This window comes from Stenella coeruleoalba (genome assembly GCF_951394435.1).
Source record: "Stenella coeruleoalba genome assembly, chromosome: 4".
NCBI classification, from domain to species: Eukaryota; Metazoa; Chordata; class Mammalia; order Artiodactyla; family Delphinidae; genus Stenella; species Stenella coeruleoalba.
In genome coordinates this window covers 101805913-101830967 of record NC_137149.1, presented here as the reverse complement: position 1 = coordinate 101830967, position 25055 = coordinate 101805913, and the positions used below count along the sequence as shown (strand labels likewise).

Below are 25055 nucleotides of genomic sequence, written 5' to 3'. Positions count from 1 at the left end.
CTGAGAGGGTGAGACACCCCAACTCCACAGGAAGCTTCTGCACTTGGAACCCTCCCAGGTCTCACCCTATGTATCTCTTATCTGGCTGTTCTTCTGCATCTTTTTCATATCCTTCAATAAACTGGTAACTGTGTTTTCCTGAGTTCTGTGAAGTGCTCTATAAAATTAATTGAACCCAAGGAGGGAGTTGCGGAAACCTCCGATTTGTAGCTAATCAGTCAGAAGCACAGGTGACAACTTGGACTTGTGATTGGCATCTGAAGTCAGGTGGGAGCAGTCCTGTGGAACTGAGCCCTCAACCCGTAGGATCTGATGCTATCTCCAAGCAGATAGTGTTAGAATTGAGTTAAATTGTAGGATTCCCAGTGCTTGCTTTGGGGAAAAGAAAAAAACCCACACATCTGGTGTCAGAAGTGTTGTGAGTATGGTAATCGTGTGAGAGTAAAGGAGAAACACAAGAGGAAACTGGGTGGTTTTTTCCTACACTTTTGATTAGTATGAGTTAGTCTAAAATCAGCAAAATCGCTTTTGTTGACTTGAAAATCCAGGGAATAGACCTTGGGATATGATCCAGGCAAAGGTCTGGTGAATCTGACATCCCCAGTTTTTGCAAAGTGATAGTCTTATTTATCCCTGCTGCTAATCAAAGACAATTGGCATGAACTGACCAGAAATAAATTCTCTTAAGGACAGAATTATTAGGTTCCATTGACAATTCATAGACGTGTCCACCAACATGAGACTGATTGCTGGGGCTTGGAGTTCAGAACTTTTAACAACAGACAGACATGCAGTCAAGGATGCACTTACCGAGTTCTCCATGCAAACAAACTGTTGCTCATCATTCAGTGGGCAACATGTGGTGGCAGCAGCCGCCATGTTCTTCGTGAATATAACCAACTCCTGAGCAGATAGTTGTGGGGCTTTCTTAGTATAAAGGACTATGAGCCTGAAAGAATAATTTCCTCTTATTCCTGGCAATGGCTATGTGCCCAAAATGAAGAATTCTACAAAGTTTTCCTCAATATCTGACATTGTCTCTGATGTGGGATGAGCAAGTCATTAGATTGGGTTTAAGTCTATCCCTTTAGTTCTTGACCCAGTGGCTCAATGGCTTATTCAGTATACCTGGAAATTCCCTTTCCACCTCACACATTGCTCCACTCTCAACCATCTTCTTTCTACTTATGAAGGATACTGTGATAGCTAATTTGGATGGCTGCAAAATCAGACTCATAGTAAACAGCTTCTGAAATAAATATATGCACAGGCCATTAAAGCATGTATGGTTGTCTACAACGTGTAGGAATAGAAGCTACAGCAACCAATGATCAGGAAACATGTCCTACTCTCATGGTCTCACGCCTCTAGTGGAGGAGACAGAGGAGTACACTCAGTGTAATGAGAGCAATAGAGAATGCTATAGGTGCACACAGAACGACATCTAATCCCATCCCAGGGAGGTCAGGTAGGCTTCCTAGAGGAAATGACATGTGAGCTGAGATCTGACAATAACTAAAAATGAGCCAGGTGAAGGGGAATGAAAGTAAGAAGGGAGCACTTAGAAAGTCACTGATTGTGATTTTTTTCTTAATTAGGGGAGATTGGGAATTGGAGAGAGGAGAAGGAAGAAAGCTTAACTATAGAATCAGATTTACATTGTTTTTAAGATAATTATGGTTGCTATATAAAGAATGGATTGGAGGTGGGCAAGAGGCAAAGTGAGGGAAGAAAAGTCCATGCCAGTAATTCAAGTGATGGCCTGAACTAGGAGAGTGGTAGTGGGAACTGAGGGATATGGAGAGAGATTTAATGAGAAAGACTCTGCAGAACTGAATTTGAGGACAAAATGTCAGAATCATTTATTGCATTTATATTATAATGGAGTTAGGGGAAGAATTTAGCTATAGCATCCAAGGAAATAGTCAACCTAATCCAGTGCTTCTTAAAGTGTGACCCCTGGATTGGCAGCATCCCCTGGGTACTTGTTAGAAGTACAAATTCTCATGCCCCACCCCAGATTTACTGAATCAGAAACTCTAGGGGTGGGCTGTGTTTAACAAGTCCTCCAAGTAATTTTGATGCACTCTAAAGTTTGAGAGCCACCGGTCTAATCCTTAAGCTAGACGTTAGCAATTAAATACAACAGTAAAAAAATAATAATAAGCCAAATATTCTAAAACAAGAATAATTTTTTTGGATCCATTATTCTGGACATTTAATTTAAGCTCAATATTATGGGACACTGTATCAAACTGAACTTTCCCCAATACTCTGCTTCTTTTTCTTTTTTTTGAGTAGAGTTCCCTGTGCTATACAGCAGGTTCTTATTAGTTACCTATTTTATATCTGTTTCAATTTTAAGATCATTTTATCAAAACACACACACACACACACACACACACACACACACTAAACTGTTTGGATTTTTATTGAAATAACATCCACAAACATGTAGTGCTCTCCACCTGGTTTTCTGCATTCGGTTGTATATATATTTTTTTGAATTTTTGAATTTTATTTTATTTATTTTTTTATACAGCAGGTTCTTATCAGTTATCCATTTTATACATATTAGTGTATATATGTGTGATGAATTGGGAGATTGAGATTGACATATATATATATATATATACTCTGCTTCTTAATAGACTATTACAGTAAGATCTTAAAGATAACTGAAAATTGGCTTTTTTGTTTTTTTGATATCTTAATCTTTGAAATACAATGGGATTTACCAGGCTCTCTGCACACAAAGAGTTAACGTGTGCTCCCTCTGACTAAGGTGCCTATTTATCTCTACTCTTGATGGTGAAAATACTGTATTTGCTATATTGACCTGACTTGAAACTGATGAAGGAAACCTAGATTAGATCTCTGTTGCAGCCTTGACTCCAGATTGCATGCAAAGCCCCAAACTAAATGTCCAGGTGAAGGGTAGAGGGCTCCTGTGGGATTGCGGAAGGGCAGTCAGGGTCTGCCGGCTCCCTGACCTCTGGGCATTGATTGGAATCTGGAAACTGGCCTAAAAAGCAATGTAAAAGCACCCAAGGTTATGTGGACAACTGTCTTATCAAGACAAAGATAACTAGGTTAATTCTGAACTGAGTTTTTCCTTGGCCTCTGAGATTTTAAGGTTGAATATAGACTCTTAGCAACTCTCAGCAGCAGGAGTCAACAAAAACTCACGAACAACCACAAATTTGGACAATATCTTGGAAGCATACCTGTCATGGAAGTTACTATCTCCTAATTTCTCATGTAAATCACACTGATTTTTCACATGCTCATGGCTTTCACGAACCACTCTTTGAAACATCTCTTCCTGAAAAATAAAGATAATCAGTGTTTATCTATCGTTGCAACAATCTATCTTGAGGTAAGATTGCAAAACCATCTTCTGTAATAGTTTAATGTGACTGTTTTACTAAACCCAGGGTTTTATTTACTTAGTGAGTTTGGAAATGTTGAGAAAACACATTTTGCTGAAACAGGAATGGTCATGTACTTTGTGGAGAAAAAAGTGGGACAGCAAAGATTGATATTTAGTTTCCTGTGGTATGAACTCATTTATGGGCTTAAATGGCATATTTTACAAGCATAAAGCTAACCATTCATCAAGCCAAAAAGAGGTCCTTAGAAGTAATTTATAGATCTAAGTTTAATTGATCAGAATGTGTGTGTGTATGTGTGCATACTGGTTATTTTTAATAATACAGCATTTTTATGTAAACAGTACAGATATAGAGATATGGATGTAGGTATAGAAATATAGATACATATTAAGAAGTCATGGTTTAATAAAAACAAGTACCAGACTTGAACATAGTAAAGCACTCCACGAATACACGTTAAAGGGAATCACATGGAATTCTCAGAGCTAAATGAAAGTTCAAAGAATTCTTGCACAGTGCAAATAAAATTCCAGTGGGAAGATACGAGTGACCTTGCAGACTTAGCTCTTTGGTAGGAGCACTGGTTATCTTCTTAAGTAATCAGACCCAGTCCACCTGATCCTAATAAACAGTATTTGTTATAGTAAAAATTTTACCTGATTGGCAAACTGTTTGCCTGGATTTAACACTTAGCCTTGTCCTTACTGCCTGTGTGACATTGGACAAGTCACCTGAACCTTCTGAAACTCAAAACTCTCATCTACAAAATGTAGCTAGTACTTATGCCATTACCTATCTTACCAAGCTGTTGTGAGAATAAAATAGGACACTTGTTGTAAAGCTACTTTGTAAATTCTAAACATCCATGCTCCTATAAGGGGCTATTATCATAATGATGATTGTGGAGTCTACAGGTGATGCTATGAAAGGGTGCTAACCTACAAAAGACTAAGTCGCCTTCATTTAGCCTTCTCTCTGGGAACAGGAAGATGCTAGGTGTACCTGCTTGAGCTCAAACAGGACAAGAAATGCCTTCGTCCTCCATCCCCACCCACTAATTAGCATAACAAAAGCCAGAACCACCTGGCTCCTGGTAAACTGTGGATAACAGATTGTCTGGTCAGAGAGTTGTAAGGCAACCGGCTTTTTCCATGTCAACTACACAACAGGAGCTGCTGACTGTGAACAGTATGATTTCTGGCCTGAGATAGGGACAGTTTCCAGGCCTGCTTGGTGGAAACCGTCAACCTTCCCCCACCCTAATAGGCTATGCTTTCATGCTACCTGCTACCATGCCAAGCAAACTTTAGAGAAGATTGCACAGAGTTGTTTTCATAAAACACAGAATCCATAAGGCAGTGACTCACACAGAAAGTTGCTGCTGTATAATGATGTGGCCTTTGGTTTAGACAGAAATCAAAGTTTTTGTGTAGTGCTTGCAATTAGAAAGAACATGCATAATCATCTTACAAAAGTACAGCACTACTAACAGCATTGGACTTTTCCCTATGTTTATAATCACTTATGAGAAACAGGTGTAAAAAAAGGAATTTACCCCATGACTATAGCATTCCAGAGGATTTTCTAATTTACAGCATTTTCCCAGTAAGTTTTGATATACTGTATCCACTCTTAAAATCACTGGAACTGCCAACTCTGGATGTCTTCTTGAATATTCATAAAGAAACCTGTAAGCACATGAAGCATATCAGAAAGTAAACACTAAATTCTGAAGCCATAGTTTTCTTTCAAAAGCCACCTATGACCATGACATTTATTCAATATTTTAACTGACTTTAGGTATTTGAAAATCTTGGGAGGCTGGCAGGGAAGTTTTATTGGCTAGATTTTGAGATAAGGAAACCAAATCAATAAAATTACGTGATTTTTCCAAAGTTACACAGTAGTGAGTGGCAGATTCAAACTTGAACCTAAAACATCCTGACAAGATTTAGTTCCTGGCTCAGGGTCTCTCCTTACTTTTACTAGAAATTCATTTCAAGTGTTTGGGTGAGAACATTTTCTTGATGACCTTTGAGGCTAGATTTTATAAATATTACAATTTTTTTGTAAGACTGTGCTGACTAGGTATTAAATAACCATCTTCCCCTGTTTCCCACATAAGCCTTCAAGCATCAGTTGTCCATAATCTGCACGTTCTTCTGGGTTACAAGAAACAGAAATTTGGACTCTAGAATATTTTCAAAGGAATCATAGAATTGCAGAAGGGACATCTGAAGTGATCTTATCCAACTGCCTCAGTTTACAGTTGGAACCCAAAAGTCTGGGGAAATTAAGTGGCTTGAACTGCATTTCAAAGCTGATGCATGACCAAGCTAGACTGGAACTCAGGTCTCACAACTCATAGTCTAACGTAATTTCCACTAGGAAGTTGTGCCTATCGACTTTTTCAATACTAAATGCAAGTTTAGGGATAAGTGAGTTCAGGTAGTGACATTTACTTTTATAAGCCAGTGTCAAATGTAATTTCAGAAATATAGCTAAAGTCAATCTACAGAAAACTTTGAGGAAAATTCAAATTCTTATGTTTTGTTAGAATTTAGCTGCTCCAAATAATACTTCACAAAGTGACTTTGGAACTATTTCAATCACTCAGTAATGTTGTCTTAATATTATAATATATTGAAATCAGTTTGCTTTATGCCCCAAATAATTTGCACTTCTGATTGGAGATCTCTAACACCAGAGATGTTAGAACTCCAGATCTCTAACACCATCTCTAACACCAGAGATGTTAGAACTCCATCTCTTTAATCTTGTAATGCCACACTATGGCTTTGAGAGTAGGTATTAAATTAATTAGAAGAGCTGGCCAGGCATACCAATCTGAAACCCTTACTTAGGGATGACTCTAAGTCCCTCAGAGCAAAGCCTGCACACACTTGACGCTCACTGTGTTTTTTAAAATTCGTATATTAGTTGTCAACATTTAAAAATCAAGAGACTTCCAACTTCTCTCAAAATGCAGTTGATCCAACGACCCAAAGCCTACATTCCCATATGGTTACAAGTAGCTAGAGCCAAATAGTAGCTGCAACCTTGGACTCCACAAGGCATCTCCTCTCAGCCATTTAACCATTCACTCACATCATTGGCTCGCCACTGTCATCATTCAAGTTTGCAATCTCTCCCAAAGAATCCATAAATACAATATACCATTACTAAGATTTTACAAAAAGCCGTATTACTCTTGTAGGAAGTCATCTTGTTTGTCAGTGAATTGTTTGCATACAAACTGGTCTTCTGTAAACCTGCTAAGTGGCAGGGATGAGAGATCAGGTTTGTCATTTTCTGAGTTGATAATGCATTCCCCTCGGAATGGTTCTGGCAGTTCACAGCATGGAGTGATCTTGCTGGATGGTGTAGCCTGTTTAGAGCAGGTATAGTTCATAAGCTGGCTCTATAAACATAAAAGAGCAGTAATTTTTGATGACTTCATTCTGAACTTATTTCTTTTTATTGTTATCAGTAGAAAACCAGAGAAAAACTTGGCATCTTATATTGCTTTTTCCATGGCAAACTGCGAGACCAAAAAAGGTCATTTATAGTGACTCATTCTACTAAGAAACCTTCTCTATTTGACTTTACTGAAGTGTCACAAGTTCTTCTAACATCTCTTACAGAACTTAAAGAGAGACAGACGGTATTATTGTTTTCAAGTTTAGCCCAACAAAATACAAATGAAGAGTTTTATTACTTGCTACTGTTGTTATCGTTCTGGGATCCCAGTTTAGAAAACATTTTGTCTCTGTCATTTTCTATATACATTACTGTAATATTACTATAAAACTTACATATTTACTTATATATACACATACAAAAATAAGTACATGTGTGTATGAACAAGCTAGTCTCTATACTTAAGGAGCTCACAATCTAGTTGGAGAGTCAAGTAGTTAAACAAGAATAATAATGCATTATAAAATAAATTGTTAGAGAAATGCACGTGTTATATTTTGGAAGAAAAAAGAGAGATTGGCAATCCAGACTGGATAAAGGTCAGAGTGAAGATCTTGAATGATTTGAATCTTGAAGGACAAATAGAAGTTAGTTGGAAACAAATGGAGAGGAAAAGCATACTAGAATTATCCATCTTTACATAAAAGAGTCTTAGATGTGAAGAACATGGCGTACATGGGAAATGGTATATAGGACATTTTGAGCTCATTGGGAAAATTTAGTTGAGATTAAGATTAAGGGATCAGGAGAGAAGAAGAATGTACTGAAGATCTAGATCTGAGAGTGGCAAATTGAAGCTGCATTGTGAGGTCAGGTTGAGACCGATAAGGGAGAGTGTGTACATTAGTTAAGTGACGAGCCTGCTCTCAGTGGCTTAATAGGATCCAGCCTGTTTCTTTCTCAATAAAGTCCTATTGAGAAGGGGAGGTGTATTGCCTCCGGGCAGTAGTTCTGAGAACCAGGCTGACAGAGGCCCTGTCATCTCCAACCTGTAGATTCTAACACTGACCTCAGATTGGGTGTTTTGGACAGGAGATTTTATAGGCCAGGCCTAGAAATGACATAAATCACTTCTGACTAGGCTCCACCTAGTTGTGAGACTGGAGTAAATGTCGTTTTCCAAGAACTCTGTCTTGGAAAAGAACAGTAAATTAAATAGTCTCTTTGCAAAACTAATTACTTAAAGGAGAAAACATATATACATGGGGGGGAAAGGAGGTATAACTACATAATTGATGTTTTTAGTTATCAAATAATAATATTGTCATGTAGAACTCTATATTTCTCAATGAGAAAGTGCTAATGAAGGAGATTTTTTTAAAGGAAAATGTATATTTTAAAACCTGACAAAAATAAGTACAGTTGATTCTCATTACTCACAGTAGTTATAAACACTGAATTCATGAATATTGAATCATCTACCCTAGAGGAAATACAGAACAAGTTTTCTGCAAGTCGCTGGCCACATTTTCGTCAACAGATCAAGACATAACCTTATTTTGTGTATGTTTCTGTTTAAAAACACCTTATTTAATATAGAGTAGCCCCCCCTTACCCACAGGGGTTACATTCCAAGACCCCCAGTCAATGCCTGAAACTGCAGATAGTACCAAATCTTATATATACTATGTTTTTTCCTGTACATACATACCTATGATAAAGTTTAATTTATAAGTTAGGAACAGTAAGAGGTTAACAAAAATAACTTATAATAAAATAGAGCAATTATAACAATATACTGTAATAAAAGTTATGTGAATGTGGTCTCTCTCTCTCTCTCTCAAAATACCTTATTGTACAATTTTAATGCCTTTTCCACCTTAATTAAGCACTTATCATGCACTGTGGCCAAAACTTTGGCAGTTTGAGGTGTGACAGCAAAACTAACATGAATTTCTTTTTCCTTCTTCACAATTTCACAGATAAAAGATTTGTTCTTACCATTGATCTTAGCAACCTCAGCATATGATTTTTTTTTTCTCATTCCTATTAAGTTGAGAACTTCCACCTTTCCACTTCAAGGGTACACTTTATGGCTTCTCTTTGGCAGATCCAAATTGCCAGCATCACTACTCTTGTGCACTGGGGCCATTGTTAAGTAAAGTAAGGGTGACTTGAACACAAGCACTGTGATCCCAGGACAGCCAATCTGATAACCTATATGGCTGCTAAGTCACTAATCCCCGAGAAACGCTGGACAAAGGGATGATTCACGTCCCAGATGAGATGGCACAAGATGGCACAAGATTTCATCATGCTACTCAGAATGGTGCACAATTTAAAACTTGTGAATTGTTGATTTCTGGATTTTTCTGTTTAATATTTTCAGATGAAAGTTGACTGTGATTAACTGAAACCTCAGGAAGCAAAGGGGGCAATAAGGGGGACTCCTGCATATGGGTGATTTATTCACATTGAACTCATAGCCACCAGCACTGTTCCTCATGCATGAACAAAGCTTATCTAAAATACATATTCTAAAATAGAACTACCATACGACCCAGCAATCCCACTACTGGGCATATACCCTGAGAAAACTATAATTCAAAAAGAGTCATGTACCACAATGTTCATTGCAGCTCTATTTACAATAGCCAGGACATGGAAGCAACCTAAGTGTCCATCGACAGATGAATGGATAAAGAAGATGTGGCACATATATACAATGGAATATTAGTCAGTCATAAAAAGAAACGAAACTGAGTTATTTGTAGTGAGGTGGATGGACCTAGAGATTGTCATACAGGGTGAAGTAAGTCAGAAAGAAAAATAAATACCGTATGCTAACACATACATATGGAATCTAAAAAAAAAAAAGGTTCTGAAGAACCTAGGGGCAGGACAAGAATAAAGATGCAGACATAGAGAATGGACTTGAGGACACAGGGAAGGGGAAAGGGTAAGCTGGGACGAGGTGAGAGAGTGGCATGGACTTATGTATACTACCAAATGTAAAACAGATAGCTAGTGGGAAGCAGCCGTATAGCACAAGAAGATCAGCTCGGAGATTTGTGACCACCTAGAGGGGTGGGATAGGGAGGGTGGGAGGGAGACGCAAGAGGGAGGAGATATGGGGGTATATGTTTATGTATAGCTGATTCACTTTGTTATAAAGCAGAAACTAACACACCATTGTAAAGCAATTATACTCTAATAAAATAAAATACATATTCTTTCCACAAGGCACATCACAGCTTCTAGGAACACTAGACAACACTTCAGAACTATACTCGGGCCATTGTAAAGAGCTAACTCATCAACAAAAAGCACAGAAATGCAGAAAATGTGGCACTTAATAGACTGCAAAAAGAACACCTATTTACAGTATGAGAGCTACAACAAGAAGGCAGAGAGCATCACCTTGTTCTGTTCTAGCTGGAGCCATGCACATGTGGCAACTCAGATTTCCACTGCCCTGAGCATGCATAAATCTGGGAATGACCACAAAGTGCTGTGAGTATTGATTTGGGGGTAACAAATAAATTTTGGCATGTAGGTGAATTCTCAAGTATAGAATTCATGAATAATAAAGATTGACTAAAAAAATGTTTAAATAAATCCATAACAAAAGAAATGGAGAAGCTGTCACAACAGTTTGTATCTCCATCCCTCCTCCAGTTTCACAGACAAACCTGAAAACAGGTAAGTTACAGTGCTATTTAAGTTATTTCAGAGAATTCGAAAGGAAAAAAATTCTAATTCATCTTTTAGAAGTTATCATAACTGGATACCAAAACCTGATAAAATATGTGCCAAAAAAGAAAGTTCTAGATCCATTTCACATCTAAAGGTAAATGCAAAATTGTGACATATATATATGGAGAGAGAGAGAGACACCATAGATATAGTAAAATGATATTGACTTGAGCAATGTAAAAATGGGTAAATATTAAGAAATCTTTTAATATAATTCTTCAATGGATAAGTCAAACAATAAAAATCAAATGATCATCCCAAGAAGACAAAAGAATATTTACTAATGTTCAGAATCCATCCTATTTAAGACAAAACAAGACAACCTCTAAAACAGAGTGAAACATCTCAACACATAAAAGTATCTTTGTCAAGCTAATAACTCTAAACCTGTTTCCTTTATAGTCTAGAATAAGAAAGGAATGCCAGAACTATCTGAAGTTACTTTATATTGCTTATTAATACTACCTAATACAATTAAATAACTGGAGATTGTTCTAGCATTCCTGTATAGACAATAACAGGAGCTGTTCTAGAGTTACCAGTTTGGCATGGGTATTGTTTATGTGTTAAAGGATTTTAGAGATTTTTCTTTTGTTTTGTTTTAATACCTATGGATAGGTCCCAAAGTTCCCTGTAATTTTCACCTAATCGTCATGCAGATAGGATCCTGAGAGCCTATCCTAAAGAGCCAGCACGACTTCTAAGTGTATAGGATAGTATCGCTTCCAGTATGCGTTGAGATTCTTGCCATACGGGAAGTAATCCAAGAAGCAACTTTATATTGTCTATCTCCAGGATGGAATTGGCAGTAGCAGCCACCATCTTTCGGTCAAGCACTGACCAAACAGTGGCCAACTGCGATGGCTGCCAAGGGAAAGCTATGGTCCGACCCCAACTCTCTGTTCCAGCAAAGTAGACATTTGAGGACTTAGAATCTTAGGGGTTCTACTGAGTGTTCGATTCAATGATTTTTCTATTTTAACTGATATTGTTACCCACATTCCTTAATCTATGTGTAATGGGGCAAAAATTGTTGGGGGTAAGGATTTCTGCCCATAAGAGTCATAGATTCCTCACTGAAATCATGATTGTAGTCTTTCTTTGTTTCTGTTTTATTTTTTATCATGATGAAAATTATTCAGTTTTCAAACTTGTAGAATGAATAGGAACATACTTGTAACTTGTGATTTACTAAAACGTTATCAGGATTTTAACAGCTACAATTTTTTTCCTTCTCTGGGATTTTGAGACTTTACATTTGGACGTGGGGCAGGTGAGTTCTATGTTGTCCATGCCCCGGCCCTTGTCCCTTGACGCCACATCTTTGCTTTTGGTGGTTTCTTCTTTCCTCCAGGCTGATAAGGCCTGAGGGTATAGTTTGCAATTCTAAGACTTTCTAGAGATTCAAAGATGAATGAAATACAATCTCAATTTGGAAGAAAATTAGCAGCCAGCTCTAAAAATTTAAGAATAAAAGAATAAAGTAGATAGAATGAGGAAGGAAGGAAAGAAGGAAAGGAGGAAGGAAGCAAGGAAGGGAGGAAAAGAAAGAAAAAAATTGTTTCATGAGAAGAGAAGAGTGACGAGGGGAGACACCATTCTGTTGGTAATATTGAGAAATAATTACTTTTTTAGATTCATCTATACCACCCTCACTTTTATTTAAAAAGTACAAGTATTTTAAAGAGTTTTAAGAAAAGAGAAAGTCTTACTCTGCCAAGCACACACCCTACTGTATTTCCTTCACAACAGATCTGATGCAGATTTTTAATATCCATGGCCAGTTTGGCAATTTCAGAAAAGTTAGCTTTAGGTTGTTTTTTAGTCAACAGAACCAATTCCCTGGAAAAAAAAAAAGTACATTTTAAACAGTTTTTTGAATTCAATTCTTTCTAAAATTATTTGTAGTTCATTGAGTAACCAAAAGAATAGAAACACAGTTGCAAATGTAGGATGAAGACAGTTGTATATTATAAGTGCTTTCTTTTTCTACAGTGATAGAACCCAGAGCCATACAAAGATGTAAATCACAAAATGAAAATTATTCACTTCATAATCATGTAAATACAGTCATTTTCATCATTCAAATTATTGCTTAAAGTAGTTGAGTTGCTTAGATAGGTAATTTGGGAATTTATCTGACCTGACTTTCCAAATAAAATTCTTTATCAGAAAGATAATAATTGTAAGAGGTTTGGTTCTCCCTTGTCCCTCTCTGTTGACAACTGAAAAACATCCCTGAAATTTTTCTAGAAATATGAAAAATGGGCTTGCCTTATAAGGAAAACTGAGCTTCCAGGCAGCCCACTGTTATCCTAAATTGGGGATGAAGGTGATATAAGGGAAGATGCATGTCTTCAGGGGTAAACTTGGGACAGAAACACAATCTGGGCCCAAGATACAGGCACACTGAGTAGCATCAAATTCTCCTCCCACCCCACACTCCTCTATCCCCACCTCAAAAAACACCACTCACTTTTTCTGTCCTACATGACATTAGAGCCAAAATATTTCTTATCTTCCAAGAGAAAAATACCTTTTGTCCTCCAGCCTTTACCATGAAGAACTACTAAGTGTGAGCATCTGAATGTACAGAAACTTTTGTGCACTGGAGAAGAGCCTAAAGGATTTGAGCTGATGGTAGAAGTTGATAGAGGAGATATCAACCCCACAGGAGATAGTGGGTAGAGAGGAGGACTGTGCAGTTTCAGGCACAGCCCAGTGTGCCCTATTGAACAGGCAAATAGCACACGTGTAGAGAAAGGAACCAGATTTGCACTGAGACATTAGCAAATGAAAGATAAATGATTTTTCAAATGAGTTTAATCAAAGAGGGTGATACAAAGCAACAAAGTCCACAAATCTAAATAGGTAACTTACACTGCTTTTGCTACTTTGTGGTTGAATTTAATCCCAATCTCACATAAGTGGTGATGCCTCAAAGATATTTCTCTAACGTATTTTCTGATGGGTTCTAGCTGTAATTAGAAAACCGTCTCATCAAAGAACTATGGTAACAACAGAAGAAGTTTATCTCATGGTTAGTAAAGAAGAGAGAAAAATAAACATCAAGTATCTCCTCAAAATTAGAAAGATTTTATTGTCTTATCTATGAGGCCAAATGTAAAAGCATAATTTGGTGAAGGTTCTGTTTTTTTGTTTTTTGTTTTTTATAAAATAGCATCTCACTTCCCCAGAGATTGTTTGTCCCAGAACTTAGACATTTGGCATATAAATGAGAACAAGAAAGTGGACAAACAAAAATCCAGGGAGCCACTAGAATAAATTTTGATAACGTCTTACAGTTGTATTTTGGTTCTTTTAAGTTACTAGCCCTGTCATCCTGAACATGTCTCCAAATGCTTATCTATGATATATGCTCCAGTTTTGCAATATATATTAATGGAGCCCCCCCCCAAGAAAACATTTATATTCTTTAACCCAGAATTTTGACTTTTGACTTCTAATAAAAAGCACATGTATTTAGGTCTCTAACCAAAACTATATATTCAATTTGATCACAACAATGTACAAAATAAAACCTGTGAATGAAAAAAATGAATAAAAGGAAATATACCAAAATTGGTATCTCTGTGTGATGGGAGAATAAACAACATTTTAAAATTTCAGAAAAGCTCTATATATTCACTTAAAACATTATATTGACCATATATTATTTTAACTTGGGGTAACAACACCTTACAATGCTTTTTTTTAAGAACAAGTTAGATAATGTATACAGAGGCAATATTCAAACCACAAATCTGGCACAACGATAATAAATTATACTTTATAATTAATTATAATATAATTATTATTTTTATTCTTATTTTGTTGTATTATACTCATTTGAAATCAAATACAAACAAGCTTATCCACTTCTTCACAAGAGAGTCTGTGAAGGCTTAACTCATAAACTGCATTCTCTGATCATAGATACAAGTTTTACATGATTGGCTATGTAATTTTCTCTGGGCAAGGAGTAATAACTTCTTGAAACAGACACCCTGGAGGCAGCAAGACTGTAAACATCACAAAGTGAGGGAGAGGAGAAAAGAACTCTTAGCTAACTTAAAAGCATCTGCTTATGCTTAGTATGTGGATGGACCTAGAGATTGTCATACTGAGTGAAATAAGTCAGACAGAGAAAGACAAATATCATATGATATTGCTTATATGTGGAATCTAAAAAAAAATAGTACAAATGAACTTATTTATAAAACAGACATAGAGTCACAGATGTAGAAAATAAACTTATGGTTACCAGGGGGAAATCGGGGTTGGGGGGTAGGGATAAATAGGGAGATTGGGATTGACATATACACACTACTATATAAAAAATCGATAACTGAGAAGAAACTACTGTATAGCACAAGGAACTCAATACTCTGCAATGACCTATGTGGGAAAAGAATCTAAACAAGGGTGGATGTATGTATAACTGATTCACTTTGCTGTGCAGCAGAAACTAACACAACATTGTAAATCAACTATACTCCAATAAAAAATTTTTTTAAAAATTATAGGGGCATGTTATACATTAAGGAAAAATTTCCTCTGAAAGGGTTAAGATTAAGAAAACTTTGAAACAAGTTACCTAAAAAAAACTCACCTTCATGAAAAAGTTCATTCTTCCAAAATGCCAGGTAATGAGACCTAAGACTACACAATCACTTGTTTTTGTTGTTTTTAATAATATGAAGCCAACAGGAGGAAAAAAATGACTGTCCTGCTTAGGAATTCAGAATTGGCTTCTGAAGGAATTGGAGATGACTAGGGAAAGAAATATATATAAGTAGCTTTAATGATAATCGCTGCGATTATTGAGTACTTAGCATATGTCAGACTCTTTAGATACGTTATTTAATTTCTTACACAAGGTAGATGATGAGGAGCTCAACAGGAGAAATAGCTTTAGAGGAATAGAGAAATGGGGGTTGAGAGGAATATGAGAGAAATTCTCACTGAGGAGATCAAAGAAAACAGCAAGGAAGAAGCAGCACTGCCCTTAGACTTGAGGAATTCATCAAAACGATTATCAAACTACTATTCATTTCAGCATGACCTTGGGGAAAATCCATCTGGTGTGCCTTCTAAGGATGGCTATTTTGTGTTGATATTTAGAACCTTTAATGAACATACATAAAAAGTACTTTTATCATGGAACTAATCACCGATTTATGTCTATTCAATGAAGGAGAAAAAGCCACACAGTTAAAATTAAGTGTGAGGCTAACTGTATTTTCCAAAGATGGCTATAATAACAACTTCTATCCCATGTTCTTCTTACAATGAGCTTTCGTTACAGTATATTTACTTTCCCCTTCAAACTGGTGACATTTTATGATATTTCAACCAATAGAGTAGAGCAGAAATAACTTTTGAATCCTGATCATAAAAGGCCATGCAATTTCTGCTTCATCCACTAGAAAACTCATTCTTGAGACTTTGGCCATATGTCAGCAGTCCAGTTTCCCTGAGGCTGCCATTCTGTGAAGCAGCCCAAACCAGCCAAGGCAGAGAGATCACATGGAAAGGCCCTGAGATAATATGAGGAGAAAGAGATGTTGGACCAACCCCCAGGTACTACAGACCTTCAGAGCCCCAGCCATTGACTGCAACCCCATGAAAAATCAGTAGCCAGAAAAGCCCAGATGAGCCCTTCCTGAATTCCTGACCCACTGACACCATAAGAGTAATAAACTCATTGTTATTGTTTTGAGCCACTAAATTTTGGGGTGTTTTGTTATACAGAAATAATAACTGGAATATTAAATACTTACTATGAAGTTATATTTATGCTAGATCATGCTTCTCAAAATTGAAGGACTATAAGAATTGCCTGAGTATCTTGTTAAAATGAAGTCTTCTTTAGCAGGTCTGGAGAAAAGCTTCAGACTGTATTTCTAACAAGCTTCCAGGTGATGCATATGCTACTGGTCCATAGTCCACACTTAGCATAACAAGTCCCTAAGTAAGGGTTGACATATGAATAGCTTACCTTTATCTGGAAGCATTCAGTCTTATTGTCTTCTTGGCAACAAGACCGAACAGCTGTTTCATAGCAAGCAGACATGGTCAGAATAGTGGGTCCATACAAGAATGGATGCTTCCTAGAAGTTTCATAAATGTACCTGTAATTTGACAGATACAAAGCTATATAATTTGGAATTCAAGAACATATGCTGACACTGTTTCTTAAAAACTTAGGATTCATTTAGTTTTGTTGACCTGAAATGTCTAGAATTTCATGGTGACAGAAATAGGATAGCACTGTACTTAAATGCATCAAAAGTTCACTACAGAGAGATCACTGTGAGGTTAGACAGTGCCCATGAAGTCACCAACTGTACTTTCTGGACCAGTAAGTAAAGAAAATCAGTAATTAAAACTTTTCATTTTTATCTAAGTAGTAGGAGATAGAAAGTTCAATAGTCTAAACTGATTGTAAATGGAGAATTGTACACCTGGTGAAGGGGAGTTAAATTTAGAAGCTATTGGTGGGTGTTTACACTCATTATAGAGCCTGGGCACCAGGCCTGCCTTTCACTTATAATCATATCTCCTCACACTAGTCCACAAAGCTTACTCAAATTATTTATGCCCCACCTCCCCACGCACACAAATACCCCGAAAAAGTTGACATTGCAGACAAAAACCGGCTCAATGCTCACACAAATCCACTTTCTTTTCTTGTGTTCACAGGAAGACTACTTTTCCAGCCTCTCCTGCAGTTAGGTGGGAACATATAACTGAGTTCTAATCAATGAAATATGAATAAACATGCCATACACCACTCCTAGGTTTGGCTAGTAATTACTTTGCACAGTTCCCTAGTCTCTCTCTTTCTTTTTTGCAGTAACCTTGGAAACACTTGCTCCAGATGGTATAGCTCCAAGATGGAAGGATCTTGCACTCCTGAGTTACCCCTTGGAAGAGTTCCAGAGTAGCCAATGAAGACAAAAAGCCAAAATGAAAGTATAGTTAAGTCTTTAATCATTTTGGGGATAGTATAAGCAAAAGGCTAAACTAGAGGAAATGCTGACCCCCGCCCAACCTCCACCCTCACCCCCCTTACTCTTGGAAGTTCAGTCAATAGATTTGTTACATTTCAGCAAAGTTTCTCAAGCCCAACTTGTAAAAAAAGGAAAGCAAACTGACATTATCAAGATACAACTGCCACCCAAGATAAGGCAAAATTCCTGGTTGATAGGAAATTTCATTGGAGCCATTCAATATCTCTGCTCTCTGTTGGGTACTATGCTAAACTAAGAGTTCATTTTTGTGCTGCAGTAACTTAGTTCCCATAGAGGATTTTCAGTATGAACTAATCTAATTTCAAATCTCCAAAGGCAAAGCTGAACTTAGTAAAAGGAAAAAGCTTTCTAATAATTAGAGCCATTTAAAAATAGAATGTCCCTATTGCAAGGTAACAAAGGGTCACACTTATCTTACAATGATCAAAACTGTTATTGAAAATTCCTTAGATAATCCAAAGATACAATAACTACTGTTTGGTGTATCTGTATTCTATGCTATCTTTTGATAAGACTGAAATAGCAGACTTTTCCTCTAGCTTTGATATGTTACTGTTTCTTTGGTTGAGAACTAAACAAAGTTGTTGACATAATTATGAAGCAAGTAGTTAGAAAATTATTTTTCCCTGAATATTTATGGTTGTATGCACATAAGTTAAATTAGCATATAAATAACTCCTTGATACTGACTTAATCGTAAATGTTCAAGAAGAGATTAGATTCACTGCCTGAGTATTGGTTAGATTTCATAATCTCTGAATGCTCAAACTTGATTTTACAATACCCGAACATGATTTTATAAATCTCACCTAGAGTGGCTAGCACTTCATTTAATAGGTAGCCAAGTTCATATTACAGTTTCCCATTTGGTTGCCCCTAATGTCAGACCAGTTGGAACCGGCCCAATCCTTTATCTCTTAGTCCTTTCTCCCTAAGTGACTGGGGCCATTTAATTCCTTCCTGAAGGCTCAGTAACTTCTGGGGCAATTCTGCCCATGTATAGGTGAATTAAAAGTGTTTACGTTGTTCAACATCAAGTCACCCTGTCTGCTCATTCATTTCTGGTTTAGAGTTTCATGTCTAAAATCTGAAATCAAACCACCACCATGCCTTTTGCACTAGATCCAGCAATCAGATCTTCCCCTTTTTCCTAGTGTCTGAGTCTGTCTTGACCAGATGGCCAGAACTGCATTCCTTGAGAACTGAAGCTTTGTCCTTCTCTTGTCATTTCTACCTCTCTCTGGTTTTGGTTTCCTGCCTCTAACGTGCTCGTACCTCACTCTCAAAAGATAGACTTCTGTGCTAACTAGGAAACCAAAATATGAGCTCACCTACCCATGGGCTATCATGCCATCCACTCCAGGTGGAAATTACAGAATCAGAGTTCTTGAGTAGAAAACTCATCTCTGTCCGATCCACAAGTATTACTTATTCCTAGGTTCCCAATGACAGACTCTATCTCCATGCCTATCAGATACCCCTCCGGCTATCCCTTCGTGAACCTCCCAAATACTAGCCCATTGCCTGAGCTATTACCTGCTCTCTATTCCCAATACTCTGTTTAGTGTCCTTTGCCTACTAGACTGTATTTTTCAACATCATTTGCTACTGGTCTGACCAACCTAACCTTTGAGGAGATGGGTCTCTTACAGATCTGCCTACTAGACTGTATTTTTCAACATCATTTGCTACTGGTCTGACCAACCTAACCTTTGAGGAGATGGGTCTCTTACAGATCCTAGTCCTTTTTAATGTTTCATGGTGCAGACATTTTCATGCCCTCTTGGGTTTACTAAGACCATGTTGTCATTGTGAGGGAAAAAAATAAATTGTAGCTCAGATTTTCATTTTACATAATCAAGCTTTGGGTACTCAGAGGCTTTTATATTAAAACAAAAGATCTGTCTTCAAAATTGGAAAACACTCTTTTTCAAAGACCTGGCAAGGAAATATGACTTACTTCTCTTTCACTGGCACATGATTCTCTTTGTCCATCTCACAGATCTGCTCAGGATTTGAAATTTGGGATATATCACTGTAACCTGCAACATCCTTTTTGTATGACAGGAAGCACTTGTGTCTTGCTGAGTTATTTGTATTGCAACAGTCAGAAAACACATGTCTGTCAGCCAACCCTTGGTTATTGCAAATATGCTCTAGGAAGGTAGTCATCTGTAGGAGGAAATAGTAACTTAAGGGAAGGCACTTGTGGTCTACATTTCTAACCACAGGAAAGTTAAGGAATTATATAGAAAAGGCAACTGAGTGCTTAATGTTATACTCTGTATCCAACAGTCCCTGGACATAGCTCTTTTGAGTGAAAGCCTTTTAAAAGGTTCTTAAGTCTAAATTCCCACATGCTGGACATTGGCCAAATAGAATTTATCATTTTCTCCCTACCTATGTAAGTGCTTCATTTTCATACAGTTGAAGGTATTAAAATAAAGGTAAGCCAAAATGTCCAGGACCTAAAGAAATCAAGGTATTTTTAATAAGAATTACCCACCAAGAAACAGCTCTTAGTTTGCTTTCCTTGCTTCCTCATTGTTTTTAGTTGGTTTCCATGGGAGCTTATTTTAAAAGTTAAACTCTGAGGCAATGTGTATTCGGTGTCAAATATTCAAATAGAAATGTAATGATTCAGTTTTCAAGTATCTTTGAATGGCAGTAAATGTGTGGGATGCTGTAAACCTCAAATGACATATGCTTCCAGATTTGTGGGATAAGGGCAGAAAAAGGTCATCTTTGGAAATGGAAATAAGAAGAAATCGATATAAAATAAGTGAGGCTAGCCACTGGCAAAGGAACTTCATTTAAAGTGTGTCTCTAATTAGACTAATGATTTTTCTATGACTACTTAGAGTCTGGTAAGAAAAAAAAAAAGGTAGGTTTTAGCCCAAGAAGATGGAGTGAAAAAAATCTATAAATAAAAAAGAAAATTATTTATTTGTATTTAAATTGTTGATATGAGAATAACTGATATAAAAATATGTAGATTATAAGAATATGTTAGTTTTTATCAAGAATTTTTCTAATCACAAGATAGACATATTTTATGAGATGATAGTAATTTTCAAGATTTTCTATTAAGTGGGAAAAAAGCCTATAATAATATTCACTTTTTTCTTCTTTTTTATATTCTCTTAGAAACTTTTAAAATCAGTACGTTAATTTCCCAGAAACCTTTATATGAGGATGTCAGACAATAATATTCTAGTGACAGAGACAGAGCAACCGACTTAAATTAACAAATTGGCATTCTAGGGTATAATTCATTCTCTTGAGCATTTAGTTCTCAGAGTCTGATCTCCCAGATATGAAATGATAAAATGTAAGTTTATAAACCTACAAAGATTATATCTTGAGTGTGACACATGTACATATTGTTGCCTTAAAATCCCTTGCCTAATTATTCAATCATCCCACTTCATAACAACATCCTTTGTTTGCAATTTAGTTTTTAAAACAACAGAGAGAAAAAGGCAGAACATGATTCACCTACCAATTGGTGACAACATTCTGAAGGTGATTCATGTGGCTTGAGGCTCTTGCACTTCTCTGTAAGATCTAGCAATTCTTTAACTATGGTTTGTACTTTTTCATAAGTCAATTTCTGAAGAAACTGTGCAACCATAATACTAGTGCTGAAACAGAACACTTGTGTGAATGCTGACGATAGAATCAAACTCTTTTCCTCCATCAGTCTTGTTATATCACTGCCCTACTCCCCCCCCAAAATAATTAATATGATTTTACATTTCAAACAAAAGAATACTGATAATAAAACTCACACAGCTCTTAAGTTCTCCTCTAGATAATTCTGGCTATTAGAGTGCTGCATGGCTGAAAAAAAATGAGATTTTATTTACAGAAGAGGAAATTTTCCAAACTGAAATCCCCTTTGACAATTCAAATCTATATTTATTCATTCATAAATTTCCAGATTTATTTTTGTTTATATCATAAACCAGAACAAATTATAAGAATATATCTTTTCTTTTATTTAAACTGTATTCTGTGAATGATTTCTTTCTAGTCAAACACATCATGTAGTTGAACCGTCATTGGCTTACAAATAAGTTGCACATACCTGTATTGATACTTCTGAATTAATTAAACTTGACTCTTTGGTTATCTCTTATTAGAAGTTACTAGCACACGCAAAGAACACTAAGAAAATTAAAGCCTGGTATTAGGAACAAAAGTACAAACATTAACACTTTGCCAGGCTTAATTTGGCAAAGACAGTAACTCATACATCTTGGATTCGCTCATCATCTTCATCATCTCCACTCACCACATACACATACACATGCTCTCTATTGAAAACAGTGTCTTCCTTCTAATATCAATAGCTTCAAAAGAGCTTAGCAGCTATCTATTTAATAAAGAAACCATTATTATTTACATATTAACAAGTAAAGGCTTTGGAGATAACTTATTCTGAGTTCAGCTTCTAGCTCTGATACTCAATATGGCCTTGAGGAAATAACTTAAGCACTCAGAGGTTCTGTTTCTCTATCAAATGTAAATAACTTCTACTACATTGGGTGGTTGTTAGGATTAAATGAAAGCCTATGTGTGAAGCATTGAGCACAGTGCCTGGCACTTAGTAGGTACTGAATAATGTAGCTCATGGGATTATTCTTGCTACTATAAACACTATTGCTCTATCTAAAATCATTTATCCAATTTTAAATACAAGTTTGAAATATGTCATTCTCTGACCTAGAGTGGAAGTAAGGTGGAAAATGGAAAATGAGATCTTCCTGTGTGTGTTGCTTCAATATATCAATTCTCTTTCTGTATCTATTCCACAGGTTAATTTCTAGCAATCTTCAATGACTCTACTGACAGTGATGAGCACTGAGAAAGATAGCCTTTCCATGTATATGTTAATAGTCATTATGTTTCATCTCCTGGCACATGGGTGTATAGATTGTAAATAGGATTCCCTACCTGCATCTAGTAAACTTCTCTGAAGAGTCTGACATTTAATGGAGCTGAAGAAAACAAGCAAAGATATGGTTCTAACAGTCTTCATTATTTCAGATGAATCTTTACAGAGTACATTCTATCATTTGAATTGAAGAATCCTTTTATATTCTTTCCAGTAATTGCTATTAATAATTAACGTTTTTCTGGTGAATGTTTTTCCACCTTGGCCACTATGACCCTCAAACAATTACAGAAATTCATAACAATGAAGAAATATTTTTCATATATAGTATTCATTAACGAATACTGGATTTTAAAATGAGTCATGTCGGGGAGGAGCTTCAAGATGGCGGAAGAGCGAGACGCGGAGATCACCTTCCTCCCCACAGATACACCAGAAATACATCTACACGAGGAACAACTCCTACAGAACACCTACTGAATGCTGGCAGAAGACCTCAGACCTCCCAAAAGGCAAGAAAACCCCCACGTACCTGGGTAGGGCAAAAGAAAAAAGAATAAACAGAGACAAAAGGATAGGGACGGTACCTGCACCAGTGGGAGGGAGCTGTGAAGGAGGAAAGCTTTCCACACACTAGGAAGCCCCTTCACGGGCGGAGACTGCGGGTGGCGGAGGGGGGAAGCTTCGGCGCCTCGGAGGAGAGCGCAGCCACAGGGGTGCGGAGGGGGGGCGGGGAAAGCGAAGAGATTCCCGCTCAGAGGGTCGGTGCCGACCGGCACTTACCAGCCCGAGAGGCTTGTCTGCTCACCCGCCCGGGCGGGCGGGGCTGGGAGCTGAGGCTCGGGCTTCAGAGGTTGGAGCGCAGGGAGAGGACTGGGGTTGGCGGCGTGAACACAGCCTGAAGGGGGCTAGTGCGCCACGGCTAGCCGGGAGGGAGTCCGGGAAAAAGTCTGGAGCTGCCGAAGAGGCAAAAGACGTTTTCTTGCCTCTTTGTTTCCTGGTGCGCGAGGAGAGGAGATTAACAGTGCCGCTTAAAGGAGCTCCAGAGGCGGGTGCGAGCCGCGGCTATCAGCGCGGACCCCAGAGACGGTCATGAGACGCTAAGGCTGCTGCCGCCACCAAGAAGCCTGTGTGCGAGCACAGCTCACTCTCCACACCTCCCCTCCCGGGAGCCTGTACAGCCCGCCACCGCCAGGGTCCCGTGATCCAGGGACAACCTTCCCGCGAGAACGCACGGTGCGCCTCAGGCTGGTGCAATGTCACGCTGGCCTCTGCCGATGCAGGCTTGCCCCGAACTCTGTACCCCTCCCTCCCCACCGGCCTAAGTGAGTCAGAGCCCCTGAAGCAGCTGCTCCTTTAACCCCGTCCTGTCTGAGCGAAGAACAGATGCCCTCAGGCGACCTACATGCAGAGGCAGAGCCAAACCCAGAGCTGAACCCCGGGAGCTGTGCGAAGAAAGAAGAGAAAGGGAAATCTCTCCCAGCAGCCTCAGGAAAAGCGGATTAAATCTCCACAATCAACTTGATGCACCCTGCGTCTGTGGAGTACCTGAACAGACAAGGAATTATCCCAAATTGAGGAGGTGGACTTTGGGAGCAATGATATATTTATTTTTTCCCCTTTTTCTCTTTTTGTGAGCATGCATGTCTATGCTTCTGTGTGTGATTTTGTCTGTATAGCTTTGCTTTTACCATTTGTCCTAGGGTTCTTTCTAAAATTTTTTTTATTATTTTAAAAATTTTTTTTCTACAAAAAGAAATTTTTTTCTTAATATAATTATATTTTCTTTTACTAACTTTATTTTATTTAATTTTATTTTGTCTTCTTCTTTCTTTCTTTCCTTTTTTTTTCTCCCTTTTATTCTGAGCCGTGTGGATGACAGGCTGTTGGTGCTCCAGCCAGGAGTCTGTGCTGTGCCTCTGAGGTGGGAGAGCCAACTTCAGGACACTGGAGCACAAGAGACCTCCCAGCTCCACGTAATATCAAACGGCAAAAATCTCCCAGGGATCTCCATCTCAACACCAAGACCCAGCTCCACTCAATGACCAACAAGCTACAGTGCTAGACACCCTATGCCAAACAACTAGCAAGACAGGAACACAACCCCATCCATTAGCACAGAGGCTGCCTAAAATAATAATACGGCCACAGACACCCCAAACCACACCACCAGATGTGTACCTTCCCACCAGAAAGACAAGATCCAGCCTCATCCACTAGAACACAGGCACTAGTCCCCTCCACCAGGAAGCCTACACAACCCACTGAACAAACCTTAGCCACTGGGAACAGACACCAAAAACAACAGGAACTACAAACCTGCAGCCTGTGAAAAGGAGACCCCAAACACAGTAAGTTAAGCAAAATGAGAAGACAGAGAAACACACAGCAGATGAAGGAGCAAAGCAAAAACCCACTAGGCCTAACAAATGAAGAGGAAATAGGCAGTCTCCCTGAAAAAGAATTCAGAATAATGATGGTAAAGACGATCCAACATCTTGGATATAGAATGGAGAAAATACAAGAAACGTTTAACAAGGACCTAGG

General features: G+C 37.8%; 1 protein-coding gene across 4 annotated transcripts in view; it reads right to left on the bottom strand.

Moving 5' to 3' along the window:
* LOC307185921 (alpha-fetoprotein-like) overlaps positions 1 to 23495 on the bottom strand; it is a 68053-nt gene extending 44558 nt beyond the window's left edge. For 2 of the 4 annotated variants that reach the window (XM_079920497.1, XM_079920494.1), the window contains exons 1-11: positions 22568 to 22732; positions 21400 to 21451; positions 21111 to 21252; positions 19569 to 19780; positions 16573 to 16705; positions 13452 to 13549; positions 12284 to 12413; positions 6605 to 6816; positions 4951 to 5083; positions 3228 to 3325; positions 811 to 949 (exon numbers count right to left, since the gene is read on the bottom strand). In XM_079920497.1, the coding sequence (XP_079776623.1) occupies positions 811 to 949; positions 3228 to 3325; positions 4951 to 5083; positions 6605 to 6816; positions 12284 to 12413; positions 13452 to 13549; positions 16573 to 16705; positions 19569 to 19780; positions 21111 to 21252; positions 21400 to 21451; positions 22568 to 22652 (1434 nt within the window). In that variant the 5' untranslated portion in view covers positions 22653 to 22732. Of the gene's footprint in view, positions 1 to 810; positions 950 to 3227; positions 3326 to 4950; positions 5084 to 6604; positions 6817 to 12283; positions 12414 to 13451; positions 13550 to 16572; positions 16706 to 19568; positions 19781 to 21110; positions 21334 to 21399; positions 21452 to 22567; positions 22733 to 23291 lie in introns of those variants that run through there. The other 2 variants (XM_079920496.1, XM_079920495.1) reach the window with 2 other exon arrangements.
* Positions 23496 to 25055: the final 1560 nt, after the last annotated feature.